The sequence below is a fragment of the Papilio xuthus genome, unplaced genomic scaffold, assembly GCF_000836235.2.
Source record: "Papilio xuthus unplaced genomic scaffold, Pxut_1.1 DF827135.1, whole genome shotgun sequence".
NCBI lineage: Eukaryota > Metazoa > Arthropoda > Insecta > Lepidoptera > Papilionidae > Papilio > Papilio xuthus.
This window is the reverse complement of record NW_013531514.1, coordinates 849,653-864,322: the sequence shown is the minus strand read 5'-3', so window position 1 is coordinate 864,322 and position 14,670 is coordinate 849,653. Positions and strand designations below refer to the sequence as shown.

General features: G+C 35.6%; 3 protein-coding genes across 3 annotated transcripts; 2 read left to right on the top strand and 1 right to left on the bottom strand.

Moving 5' to 3' along the window:
* Positions 1-435: 435 nt before the first annotated feature.
* LOC106119600 (kinesin-like protein KIF12) lies at positions 436-10,027 on the top strand. The gene is made up of 14 exons (XM_013314642.1): positions 436-577; positions 1,129-1,249; positions 3,872-3,964; positions 4,621-4,774; positions 4,898-5,029; positions 6,067-6,207; positions 6,551-6,692; positions 6,857-7,093; positions 7,478-7,593; positions 7,663-7,767; positions 7,861-7,978; positions 8,330-8,546; positions 9,245-9,794; positions 9,857-10,027. The coding sequence occupies exons 1-13, from the start codon at positions 436-438 to the stop codon at positions 9,378-9,380; spliced, it is 1,854 nt and encodes a 617-aa protein (XP_013170096.1). The 3' UTR covers positions 9,381-9,794; positions 9,857-10,027.
* A 129-nt stretch (positions 10,028-10,156) lies between these two features.
* On the bottom strand, positions 10,157-11,061 carry Phf5a (PHD finger protein 5A). Its single transcript, XM_013314684.1, has 3 exons — positions 10,933-11,061; positions 10,661-10,851; positions 10,157-10,515 (listed from the first exon to the last, which is right to left on the bottom strand). Exons 1-3 carry the CDS (start codon positions 10,982-10,984, stop codon positions 10,426-10,428), a joined length of 333 nt encoding a protein of 110 aa, XP_013170138.1. The 5' UTR covers positions 10,985-11,061; the 3' UTR covers positions 10,157-10,425.
* Positions 11,062-11,340: 279 nt separating this feature from the next.
* pths (probable ATP-dependent RNA helicase DDX47) lies at positions 11,341-14,580 on the top strand. The gene is made up of 8 exons (XM_013314753.1): positions 11,341-11,530; positions 11,647-11,905; positions 12,632-12,798; positions 13,026-13,262; positions 13,524-13,747; positions 13,848-13,980; positions 14,065-14,193; positions 14,416-14,580. Exons 1-8 carry the CDS (start codon positions 11,402-11,404, stop codon positions 14,557-14,559), a joined length of 1,422 nt encoding a protein of 473 aa, XP_013170207.1. The 5' UTR covers positions 11,341-11,401; the 3' UTR covers positions 14,560-14,580.
* The last annotated feature ends 90 nt before the right edge of the window (positions 14,581-14,670 follow it).

Here is a 14,670-nt window from a genome sequence, read left to right as displayed (position 1 = left end):
CTTACCAACAAAATATGCATAAATATTAAATCAGGATGTTATATAAACTTATACAAGTCAGTGAAAAGCTTAAATTACTTTCCCAGGTGTCACGACCAAAGCAATTTAGTACGCTTCCCGCGCTCGTAAATGTCAGTCGTATCGGCAGCCATTTTGTTTTATTTCCCGCGCTTTCTCGTGGCATAAAGTAAATTTAAACATCTGTACTACAAAATCTTTGTTTTATTTTGATAATATAAACGGTTAATAAAAAAAAATGTTCAATAAATTATCTGTTATAAAACATAAGTAATGCTTTCACGTTTTACGACAGTAATAAAATAAGAGCCCGCATTACGATCGACACATTTCTAATGATTAAAACTTAACAAGAGTAAGGTGTAATAATGTGAAATATAAAGTTAGAATAATTAAAAATGAATAATAAGCTAAATAATGTCGTTAAAAAATTTACAAATATTTCAACCTCTAAATCGTGAGAAGAACAGATTTGTAACTCCGCTCAAAGCTCCACCGTCTGCTTTATCCAGGCATATATCTAAATCCGCAGAGACTTTAGTAGCTACTACAAGATGTGGTAAGCAAACACGCAAATTTAAATATTTTTTTAAGCACAACGTACTGCGAATACGTTTTCCCAAGTCTTCCCCCCAGTCGTCCCATGCGTCAGTGATAAGTAATTTGTACGGGTACTAATTACATTTTCCTATACAATTTTTTGGGGTTCATATTTCCATATCTAGACTTGAAATTACCTTAAACATAGAATTTCAATTACAACACAAGGATCAAATTAATATTGGTTTAAATTACTCTATATAGATCCTTCCATGTATATTTTCTGTTTGAATATAAATTAAATCAATACAAAACAAACATTGTTAATGTAAACAATCACTCAAAGGTGTAATTATGATTCGGTATACGACATGAAATTACACGAATTACGTGTTCACGTACCGAATTCGGTGACAGTTGTTAATCGAGAAGGTGAAACGAAAAAGTTTCTATACAAATACTTCGGTAATGGTTAAACCCATAATCAAAGAAACCACATAGCTTTGCTGTCATGTTAAATGAACTTTTATTTACTTTTAATTTAAACAATAAAAGTAATTTTTAAAATAGGCAAAGAGATAAAGAGTCGCAAAGCTCGGAGCACCGAGCAACCTGGGTCAGGCGGCCTGCCGCCGTTGGCCCACAATTGGCCCGATGACGTCAGCCTAAGAAGCAGGTCCAGGAATGGAAGGTAGGTTGTAATTAGAGCATCATTATATCCCTGTCCATAACCCAGTATATGTAGGCTTAACTTAAAAACAGTTTGTCCTAAAAACTAAATTTGATTGAACATCTTTATTTGGTTGTTGGTAATATTCGAAAGATTTTGTCTGTATTGCTTACTAATGGAGAAGATACAAGTATATTCTTATCATGTCCTTACTATATTTAATTATGTATGTAGTATGTAAAATGAAAACAAGTAATTAAATTCAATTTATATCTAAAAGTCATAAGAGTAAGAAGACACATAGAATTTCAATTTGATGGCAAGAAAAGTGACAAAATCACAACCACAAGATGGCGTGCAGAGTTGTATTATATCGAAAAACTGTTAAATCACTATACAGATTACATACGCTTTCTTATTTAAGCAATCTCACCTTAAATTGGTCACGCAACAAACGTAAATCAGGATTCCCCACTAAAGTGGTAAGTTTACTTAATGGTGGATTTTGTTATACATATATACATGTATTTAAAATATTCGCACATTTAAAAAGATTTTTCCTAATAAATGAACAAGAAATGCTGATTCATGAAATAGGTTTTTCCCTGTTATGTCAAAATGTTCAAGGTTAAATTGAATTAATGTATATAATGACTAACATTACTCGGAGCTCTCACAATATTAACGAAAGTTCGTGTCTTGTCCATTTAAAAACATAAGATTTCCGTGAACTGATTCATTAATATGGTTTTTTTCAAGGGGGTTTAAGGAATATTTATTATAATAACTAGCTGACGCGCCCAAGTCCAGTGGCGCGTCAAAATAGTTGCCTATATGTTCTTCCAGAGTGTTTTCTACATCTAACCCAAATTTAAGCGATATCCATGCATCCGTCCATCTATACATTCGTATTTACCATATGACTAAGATTAAGAAACAAAAAACAAACCTATATTAGGGTGGTTCTTGGTTTTCCAAGCTTTTTCTAATACGAGTATTTTATCGACGGATTTAATTTTACGCAAGTTCTGTTGACTACAAAGAAATGTTGCCTTGTAGTTTTAGTAAGTGAAGTTAATTATAGATAGTTTTTGTGTAAAGGAAAGATTGACATGCCGTGGAATAAAATATTAGATTCCCTTGTCTTGCCGACGGCACGTGACATGTGACGTTTGTAAAACGATTTGGCGCGAAATATCAAGGACTTACAAAAGCGTTATCGATTTAAGAACTTAACCATAGATTTATAACTAAATCTGGAGCACAAAGTAAATCAAAATTCATCCATTGTTTCGGCGGATTACGATCACCGTATTATTCTTGAAGTGGTTTTTAATCGCTAAAATGTTGATAAAAGACTATTATTATATTACTCTGTACCATAATTGTTTTACTTACTGGTTTAATTTACGTATCTAAACCAAGTAAAGTAAAGTATAACTTAACTTTAAGTAATTTAAAAACAATAAATGCTTTGAGTGAAATTCTTCTTTTGTTGCTTTTTGCGTTATACAAATTGTAAGACGCTTGGAAGGCCTTGATCCAAAAGGTGCCGACAGGACCTTTCATACTACAATACGTGTTTGAAAATGAATCAGACAAGCCAAAGAAAGTTTCATTTCTTTTTGCCTTTACGAATGAAGGTTTTATTAAAGTAAATTTTTTTCTATAACGTATTAATTCTGTAGACGTATATTAAGTTTTCAAAGGACATATCAATCTAATCTTCCGTCACAAAAAAACGATTAATCTCCAATTAAATTCAATGATATTTGTAGTAGAGGTTCAGAATCATCATCATCATTAGCTCACTATATGTCCCCACCGAGGGGCTCGGAGCCTACCCTAAGTTAAGGGTGATTAGGTAGTCAACCACGCTGGTCAAGTGCGGGTTGGCAGAATCATAACAGTGTTAATTTATAACGTATATTGAAGATCAATTTAGTATAAAAATATTAGGCTCGTATGTTTGTGGACAAAACGTCTGATGGTATCGGTCATTAATCGTATGGTTACCAGTAAGCATATGTACACATATCTGCAGTATCGATTGTCCCTGACACGCGATGTCCGCATCAAATAGATAACTCCCCTTCTCCATCGGTGACATATTCACAAACAATGTCAAACTGACCCATCGAAATTGCGTTCGTGTTACGTAAATGCAATATCGATTGAAATACCGATGTTCAAGTTCACATGCCCTTTTCAAAGTGTAAAGATTAAAAACCATCGACAATTTTTTTACAACTCTACATCTACACTTGTATTTATAATTATATTTTCTACCGTTATTAAGCTTTCATTATATATTTATCGGCACCCTACTGTATATATTACTAATATTATAAATGCGATCCAAACGATGGATTAGTTTAAACGGCTGAATGGATCTCGATGACATTTGGAATTGACATAGAACATAACCTGGAAGAACACATAGTTAAGTTTTTTGTCTGCGGGGACGGAGTCGCGACAGCTAGTGCATCATCATTTTCACAATTCTATGTTGGAAGTTTAATGATGGTAAAAATTATATGTATAGAAATAACGTTTTACATTACTTGCCTAATGGCGATTCAAAACACGACAACTCTTTAGCACAACTTAATTATATTAAGTTAATTTAATTTATTTTGTCAGTGGCAGCAGCCGTGCGGGCAGCGTAGACCGCAGCACGCGCGGCTCCACCACCAACCTTAACTCCGATGAAGACAATATCAATGTTGTCGTCAGGTACTAGTCCTCAAATAATACCTTCTATGCCATAACGATTGTTTCTTATTAAATTTGCAAAGCGAGTTTTTTTTTTATACCACAAGGTGGCAAACGAGCGAGCGGCCACCTGAAATCGCTGAAATAGCGAAGTGACCGTTGCCCATAGACATACGCAATAATCGGCGGAGGAGAGAATGCACAGAAAGAAAATATTTTCCCTTTCCATGCATCCTCTCTTCCGGAAAGTCCACTTCCACTTCCCATCCCTTCCTTATAAGTAAAAGGTTGGGAAGGGAAAGAGGACTAATTTTGGCCCCCGGGCCGCACACTCATCAGACGGAACGTGGAATTGCTTCCACTTGACGCGTGTCTTCTGTGTGGTCGTGGTATTTCACCGGGCGAGCTGGGACAATTCGTGTGAAGATGTTAAAGCGGGCTCTACCACTGTTAGAGTTGGTGGCACTTCTAAAATGGTTATTATTCATTTGAACCCGCATAACAAATTTTATACAATCAGAAATTGATTATTTTACACAACGTCAATGACTTTGGAAAGACAGAGGAAACTTATGAATATCCGAGTTCAGGTTTAACCATAACCGAAGTTTCAAGTTCTCCTAGATTCGCCATAGACGCTAAAATTGTTGTGACATATTATACTGCTTTTTTTTAAGGGTGAGACCCGTAAACGATCAAGAACGCAGTCGCGGTGAGCGCGAGGTGCTAGAATTCCCGGGGAAAGGTCAGGTGATCTGCCCCGGCACCGCGCCCGGACAGAAGCATAAAGTCTTCTCATATAACGTTGTCTTTGAACCTGCAGCTTCTCAGGTAACTAAACCTAGACGTATACGTTCCACACAAATGCAACTTGGGATGTTTCTAGAAAACGTCGTCTTAATGACTACTCATCTTCTCTCTTCAAGTGCTTGTTTTTAATTTGTAATATTTCAGGAAGATGTTCTGGAATATTCAGGAGTAAAACGACTGCTGGAGATGGCTGTGGAGGGCTTCTCCTGCACGGCATTCTGCTATGGACAGACGGGAAGCGGGAAAACACACACCCTCACTGGACCTCCGGGACTGGTAATACTTATATGTAGCACGTAACTGTGAAACATATTGTTCTCTCTGTTTTTCTCAAACAGAACGTAAGAGATAACAATATGTTTCAATGTACGTATTACTGCAATCGGAACCCACAGAGTATACACGATGCGTTTTAAATATGAATAGGCAATACGTTATATTGTGACGTCATAGCTTTAAAATAGTAAAAAAAAAGATACATTTTTTCAAACACTAAACACCTTTGAATGGTAAAATAATTACATTCGTAACGTTTACTTATCGAATATCTAATCTTTGTTTTTCGATCGATTGATTTACAGCTACGTAATAATAGGTCTATTATTTGTCTGTTTTTATATCGATAGTATCAGTTCTAACAAAATGTCTTGCAATTTTGCTGTTATTATAGTGAAATAAGATGAAACAGTATGAATTAAAATCTTTTAAAAGCTTTAGGAATAGCTATTAAGTTAGGAGTAGATCATTGTTTTTTTACTAACTTAAATGGACAAAGCAAAGGCTACACATATTCTTAATTTTGTTTATTTTACACACGCTGTACTTGGACAATAGCTGCCGCATCATGGCGCTTCATTTAATCGATTTCGTCGCCTCCGATAGCCGATTGGCACATTCATAATGCTTTTTGAATACAAATTGTATTTAAATCGTTTTATATTGATTTGAAAAATCATTAAAACCTCCAATATTATCAGTTAGTAGTTTATTTAAATGCTTTGTGTATGTACATTTATTAAAATATGTTAATTTATTTAAATAAAATCAACGAGACTTAATCTAAGTTTATAAAAAGAAAACATACTAAAGCGTAATAAAATAAAGTTTTATTACAGTTTTAGTAAAGTTAAATTACGGTATTAAGGAAAACTATAACCTTTAAATTTACCTCTGATTTTTACACTAAAACGAGGAAAAATTGGTATTATTTGTATGTTTGGGATGTATTTTATGTTATAAAATTAAATATTTTAATTTTATAATAAAAATCTACAAAGTCGCTAGTTTGAATTATTGCTATTTTTATCTTACAGGTAGAGAGGGGAGCAAGTCCATTCTCTTCAGAGCACGGTCTAGTTGTACGGTCCTTTGTCTATCTCTTCCAATTGATACGTGACCGACCTGACTGTCACTTCGTATTGAAGGCATCCTTTTTAGAGATCTACAATGAGAAGGTAAACATCTAAAATCCCTTTAAACAAATGGAGTCGTATAGGTCGGCCTTTAATTTAACACGACGAGATTGTAATTACTGAAGTTCACGATCAAACATTTTTAATTTACTTTTTACTAGGTGTCGCCTAAACGTCCGGTCGCACGGTATTAAAAGGAAAACTGAATTAGTAACCTATTTGTTCTTCTAATCTGTGTTCTACATCTATGCCAAATTTCACTGAAATCCGTTACGCCGTTTTAGAAATACCTTCTAACTAGCATACATCCACCCATTCAACATTCGCATTTAAAATATTAGTAAGATATACATATAATAATTATTAATTTATTAATAATTTGTAGGTTATAGATCTCCTAAACCCTGGAACTGTTAAGAAACCACTGCAAGTTCGCTGGTCGAAGGATAGTCGTAGCTTTTATGTCGAAAATCTTTTCACTGTCGACTGCGAGGAGTTGGATGACTTATTTGCTGTTCTAGAAGAAGGTACAATACCCAAATTAATTTCGTTTCTCAGAACATTATACAGCAAAATGACACCAGCATAAATGAATTCCGTGTTAAGCGTTATGTTATCAAAATGGGTAGGAAATTTACGTCCTTCACTGCGTCTAATTTTGCGTCTTGTGAGATGTATAAATTTTGTTAAGGTACTCGTAACCGCGCGGTGGGCTCGCATTCGATGAACGCGCATTCGTCCCGCTCGCATACTGTGCTGAGCGTTCGCGTGCGACGTGACGTTCGCAGCGAGCGTGACGTCACGTGCTCCACACACGGCAAGATCAACTTCGTGGACCTGGCCGGCAGCGAGATGACAAAGCGCACGCACAGCACCGGCAAGACATTGGAAGAAGCTAATAATATTAACAAAAGTCTTATGGTACTGGGTAAGTACCTTTTAGAAAGATTCAGAACAATTTCTTAGGGCAAAGTGTAGAAGAAGATGAATTTTGTTCTAAAATTGCACGTGAATATGCTTCGATATGAAAACATTACTTGTACAGTCTTCGGCGTAAATATTAAAAACTAGTATTCGGCTTCTGTTTCAAAAATATTTTAACACGCATCCGCACGTATTCTTCCGACCATAATAACATGTTATTGAAGAATTCTTGCATACGTATTTTTGAAACATAAAACATATACAAGTTTTGAAAGTTTTGTTGTTGTATACACATTTTTGCAGCTGACTGTACTTCAAATGACTGTTGCAGCCACGACAATGTACTTACTGTTTTCAAAGTGTAGCAAAGTATAATTCTGTCCAACAGGATATTGTATAGCACAATTAAGTGACGGTAAAAAGAAAGGTCACATACCGTACCGGGACAGCAAGCTGACGAAGCTGCTCGCTGACAGCCTAGCAGGGAACGGGGTTACCTTAATGGTAAGATATTCACAATGTAACGTGTATATTGTTAACATGATGTGTTCTTAATGATGTGTGTCATCACAGATAGCATGCATCGCACCGACGCGATCCAACTTGAGCGAGTCAGTCAACACGCTGCGCTACGCCGCCAGAGCTAAGAAAATTAAATCCAAACCCATCGTCAAAATTGTACGTACAATTATTTCTTAGTACGCTTTTTTGCCAACCCTGCTCTCTAAGATTTCATTGTTATACTAAAAATGTTCTATTTAAAATCTCTAGGACGCAAGAGATGCGCTAATTCTCAGTCTGAAAAGAGAAATCGAGCTGCTACAGGCTGAGAATCAACATCTGCGGACAGCTCTGCATGTACACATTGACTACAGCATGGACCCCTCAGGTATGCCGACTTCACATTGACTTGACGTTCTTGTTTGGCTCTTGACTATGTCATGAACAATGAGAAATCGAACTTCTAGAGGTATTGACGCACCAAAATGTGACGCTAGAATAGATTAAATCAGTAACGTGAATTTTTGGATTTGTGTTTATACCACCATAATTGTAGTAAAGATAGTCACTGCACAGAAGACAATTTTATTTGTAGCTGGTTATAGCCTAGAAACAATGCCCAGAGCGCTGATGATTTTGGCCGCAAAGACATTTGAAAAGTATAGCAGATACAGCTATTGACGTGATGTCATAAGAGACCGTTACAAAAAAAAACACACATTTTTCTTATATCGATCAGGCGAGAGAGATATGACGCCTCGCATTGAGAGCAACCAGTTGCACCAGCTGGGCCAGTCCGAGCTGGTACGGCTGGTGCAATTACACATGGCGGAGAGCGCCGCGTTGCGTCGCGAGAACCGCGAGCTGTTCGCTGCACGCGACCTCCTGCTGCGCGATCACGAACTCGTCACCAGAGAGAACGAGCGTCTTCTCAAGAAGCTCGAAGATGTCAACTCGTGAGTTACATGGCTACATCTTTTGCACAATACCATTGACTAACAATACAAGATAATAAATTGATTTAAACCTTCGCTAGCCCATCAGTGCGATGTTTTAGACTAATTTTTTTACGTGTTACTTATGTATTTGTGACATAAAAATCAAGAATGAATCGATTCAGATGCGATACGCTGGATGTTTCTCAATACTTACCTAGAATTAAAGTGAATAATAAACTTGTTTTTAGGTAATTATTTGACGAGCTGACTGTACAGCAGGTCAGTGGAAGTGTCCGAAAATATATCGACACAACAGCACGCATGAATAATTTAAATTAAAAAAACTAAATGCCTATATTATTGCGACAATAAATTAAATAAAATTTAATTTAAAAAACAAGCAATATTTTTAATATTAGCACTTTAGTAAATAAAATTTATATTATGATACCATCTACTTTACTCGATTCGTATGATTTATAAAATTATTATTATTATTATAAAAGAAAAAGTTCCAGATTTTAAGATATACTATATTTCGTTATGAATGGGATGTGCATGTGCAAAATAGTTTTAAAAGCTTACTGACTCATTTTTATTTCAGATTGCATGTCTGTTATATTCAGCATGATTTTAAATAATTTATCTTCTTAATCAAGACTCGAGAACCATTTTAAGGGATTTGAAATGGCTAATAATTGAACTTTTGTTTTCAGCGTTTGCATTCGGTCCCCCATCATACCGGCCCGACCTACTTACTCTGAAGCCAGTACTAAAGAACCTGATGTTTGGACAAACCCCTCCGTTTCATCGGCTAATAGTACCACAAGCAGAGACAAATTTAAAACTTAATGTAGAGATTTAATAAAAAATAATATTGATCACAACTACTTGGATCTTGGACTATATTCCATTACACTGATCTGTATAAATGGTTTGGTCATGACAGCTTTTGTTTCATTCCGATTTAAAAGCCCCTGTTGATATTCCTGACAGATAATTCTATTCTAATGGCGAAAGTCAAATTGGCACAAAATATCACGGTTTATAACCTATCCATGTACACTGGTCAGTTCCATTATCATGTCCTATAGAAAAAAGTATTACATGTATTTTATCGATTGACAGCTATAAGTTGACACTAGAAAAACGAAAATATAACCTATAAATGATGTTTTGCTAAAAATAACCAAATTTAATTACAGATCCTAAAAATAATACAAGTTTAGTCAATCAATATCATGTTCAAACTATTTACTATTTTGTGTAAGTAAATGATTGTGTTTATTGCTAATTTTTTTTTAAATATATATTGTAAAAATTTTTAGGGGTAATTTTTTTTGGCATGGCCTATTACGGTAAGACAAAATATACAAAGAAGAATGACGAATAAACCCTTGGAATAAAATAACTTGTATATATTCATGATTTTGTTATAGAAAATAGACAAAGGAAATGTCCATTGGACGTGTTGTTGGCTTCAGATAGCTTAAAGTGTGTTGTAGATCAAATTTGTAATTATTATTTGACAATAAAGTTAATTAGTAGAAACGTTTCTTGTTTTATTCATAAATTCCATACATCATATTAGGTAAAAAAAAATACAACACATAAGAATTAACTTCGTTTTTAATTTCTTAAAACTATGGAATACCATCAATTACTTGCAATGATAGTGTTACACTTGAATTTGTAATGAAAACTTATTTACTTAAAAAAAAACAGACAAATTGTCAAGTTCATCTTGATGACGACAAATAATGAGAATGTCAACAAAATGTTGAACTTTTCATTATTTTACCAGTTGTGAAAAATTCTTATCTATAAAATAATGCAAACAATACCATATCATTCACATTTTATTAATTCACTGTAAGTCTTTTAAAGCAGAAGCTTGCTAATGCTTCCGGAATCCATATTTTTTTCTTTCGTAAAACAGATCAGTCTTTGAACTACCCAAGTTGACAATCTTTGGACAACCATCCCTCTGGAAAAATAATATATATAAGTTTATAAACATATTTTAGAAATGAACAAAGAGTTGTATGATTGTAAAATGACGCAGACTTCAAGTACTGTACCAATTTCTAATAACTATCAGACGAAAAGAAAAAAAAACTCATAACACTTACGTCTTTTTCTTGAATCGTACATTCTTTGCAGTAGTAGGCATCAGAGACGCCGGGACCGCCACAAATAACACACCGCCCCTGGTACGAACCGTAGTTACATTCGTCACAAATACGAACCAGTGTGCAAGGACGCACATATGAATCGCAAATAACACATTTTCCATCGCATTTTTCACATAAACGACCTATAGCTGTGTAAAATTAAAAACAATATTACAAGATATCACAAATATATAAAAATGAGACTGGTTTTCGAACATCAATTAACTCACCGACTCCAGGTTGTTTTCTACAAAAAATGAGATCTGGATGATGCTTAGCCATGATTTTACTTACAAAAGTACTTAAGTACTTATTTTTTTAATTATTGAAAGCAGCAAGAAAATATAACCACAATTTGATTTGATTTGTTTTGGAATCACTTTTTCTAAACAAATAATGCAGCGGTCGACATCTGACATACAGCCACCTAATCTAAGATGTCTCAATTATTAGCTTGCCTGGAAGTAATTATTTTGTTTGTATTTGTAAGCTTACAGAATATGAGCTTACTTTAAATTGTTGTTTTATGAGATCAAATGTTTTTATTAATAATTTAAATGAAACATTTTCACAAGTAACATGAATTATATTGTCCCAGGACTTTCTGGCAACTTTTTTCTATTACTGTCACTGTCACTTGTCTCGACTATGCCATTCGCACGTGTTGAATTGTAATTTTATTTGTTAATTTAGTTAAAAATGACCGAAGACAGTGAAAATAGTGATAATGCTAGTGAGCATTCAACAGAAGAAACGGGGGAACAAACGGATAATGTTACTAGTGAAAACAAAGATGAAAAAGAAGACACGGTAACGTTTAAAGATCTGGTAAGCAACTTTGTTTTTGGTAATTTGCAGTTAAAGATCCTTTTAAAGATTTTGTTTGAGAAACTTTTGTTTTGCAAGTTGCGTATCTTTGGCTTAAATTGTTAAATTTATTTCAGGGAGTTGTTGATGTACTTTGCGAGGCTTGTCAAGAACTGAAATGGAAAAATCCATCAAAGATCCAAAAAGAGGCAATACCAGTAGCTTTACAAGGAAAAGATATAATTGGTCTTGCAGAGACTGGATCTGGTAAAACTGGTGCATTTGCATTGCCAATATTACAAGCATTATTGGAAAACCCACAGAGATATTTTGCACTGATTCTAACACCTACAAGAGAATTGGCATTCCAAATATCTGAACAGTTTGAGGCTCTCGGTAAGATGAAAAATCATACCTCTATTTTCTAGTTCATATTTTTGTATTGCTTTGTTTATGTCACTTTGCACAAAACTTTTTTTACTATGAATTGTTGTTTGGTCAAAGGTCAAGCTTAAATCTATGTATATACTGCAAAACTCAATTATATTTTTGGGAGCTTAAGTGTGCATATTTGTAATAATGATGACCCTATGCCACTTAATATATATATATATTTTATATATCATACGGTGGCAAGAGAGCGATCGGCCACCTACAATCGCTGACATACACAATTGCATATGCGTTGCCTACCTTTTATCGACGGAGGAGAGGATGCACAGAAAGAAAATATTTTCCATTTCCATGCATCCTCATCATCTGGAGAGTCCACTTCTTCTTCCCATCCTTACCTTATAGAAGAAAAAAAGGGAAAGAGGACTAAATTAGGCCTCCTGGACGCACACTCATCAGACGAAACGCAGAATTGCTTCAAACTTGACGCCTGTCTTCTGCATGGTCATGGTATTTCACCAGGCGAGCTGGGCCAATTCATGCGAAAATGTTAAAGCGGGCTCTACCACTGTTGAATATGGAACTAGCCTTGTATGGCAGTCATTTATTTGGGTTGATAACAACTACTATATATAATAATCTTGATTCAGGTGTCTATCTGTTTGTGGAAAAAGGGACTAAAAGTATAGACCTAGTTATGCACATGTTTTAAAAGAATAAATATTACAGGAGCCAGTATTGGTGTGAAATGTGTTGTCATAGTAGGAGGTATGGACATGGTAGCTCAGGCTCTGATGCTCTCCAAGAAGCCACACATAATTATAGCAACACCTGGACGTCTGGTCGACCATTTAGAGAACACTAAAGGGTTTAATTTAAAGGCACTTAAATTTTTGGTAAGTGCAAATTATGAAGTAAATGATTGTAGCCTTCTAATTGGTTGTTCAATTTGATTATTTGTATTTAGAGCCATGTGTACTGCATCTGGCTATGCAAGTTGTTAAAATCTATTTCTTTATGTTTGCAATGGACTTTAAATTGTTTTTAATAACCTTTTTCATAATGTGCCTATTATTTTTAATATTATACATTATTAAATTTATTATGTAAAATATAAAAACAGGTAATGGACGAAGCTGATCGTATATTAAACATGGACTTTGAAGTAGAAGTGGATAAAATCTTACGTGTGATCCCTCGTGAAAGACGCACCTATCTGTTCTCTGCTACAATGACTAAAAAGGTACAGAAACTGCAGCGTGCATCACTCCGAGACCCTGTCAAAGTGGAAGTGTCCACTAAATACCAGACTGTGGACAAATTGCAGCAGTACTATCTCTTTATACCTTTGAAGTATAAGGTATGTTAATGTTCTATTCCTCTATATGTGTTTTTGTTAGTACCCTCCTTTTTTCAAACAGATAAAGTGTGTAAATGATATATGTTTATACTAGTTGTTGCCCTCGAATCCGTCCGCGCGAAATTAAAAAAATATAACCTTAACAGTAGCTTATATGTTCTTTATGTGTCAAATTTCACCAAGATCTGTTAAGTCGTTCTAGAGATACTTTCAAAGAAACATTCATCTTCGCATTTATAAGATGTAATAATTTCTAAACAGGACGTATATCTCGTGCATATAATCAATGAGCTATCGGGTAACTCTTTCATCGTGTTCGTGTCGACGTGCGCGGGCGCACTACGTGCAGCGCTACTCCTGCGCGCGCTGGGTGTGGCTGCTGTGCCGCTGCACGGTCAGATGTCGCAGCAGCGCCGTCTCGCTGCGCTCGCAAAGTTCAAGACTAAAGCACGATCCGTACTTATTTGTACTGATGTTGCCTCCAGGTCAGTTTCAGTGTTTCTGAATAGGATCAAATGAATGGATTAGTTGATGGGATAATGTTATGTACTTAATATAACTTACACAACCTCGAACCTTCTTCAGAGGTCTGGACATTCCGCACGTAGATGTGGTGATCAACCTGGACATCCCGCTGCACAGTAAAGACTACATCCACCGCGTGGGCCGCACCGCGCGTGCCGGCCGTGCAGGAAAGTCCATCACCTTTGTCTCACAGGTACACTAGTAGCTACAAACCATGTCTTTTTACATATAGTGTCAGGTGGTCAAATCTTATGGTTACTGACTTGTTTGTTTCCAGTATGATGTGGAACTGTACCAGCGCATCGAGCAGCTGATAGGCAAGCAGCTGCCGCTGTATCCCACTGAGGAGAGCGAGGTCATGGTGCTGCAGGAGAGGGTGGCCGAGGCGCAGCGGCTCACCAAGATTGTAAGTTCTACACAACTCGTAATACCACTTTATCTTTGTGGTATTACTTTCTCTATGAAATAAAAACTAATAGATGAATTTTTTGAAGATTAAGTTAAGAAGTTAAATTTTTATCAAGCTATTTTACTATGTTCTCAGTAAGAATATGACTTTATTATACTTTTGGGTGATTTTAGTTGGGTAAAATTCTGTATTACATTTGATAAATCGTATTTGTAACAGGAAATGAAGGAACTGGAAGACAAGAAGAGTCAGAAGGGCAAGAAGCGCGGCGCGGAGTCTGATGATGACACCGAGGAGGCGGCGGGCGTGCGCCGGCGCATGCGCGGACACAAGCACGCGCGCGGCGGCAAGCGGAAACGATGATTACATATTATGTCTAATATTGTTGACTTTCATTTACAACCTTAGTATTTAAGGCCCAAACTAGTTTTTTGATGTTCTGAAACATATTAAAAAGCTTTCTCTTCAATCGTG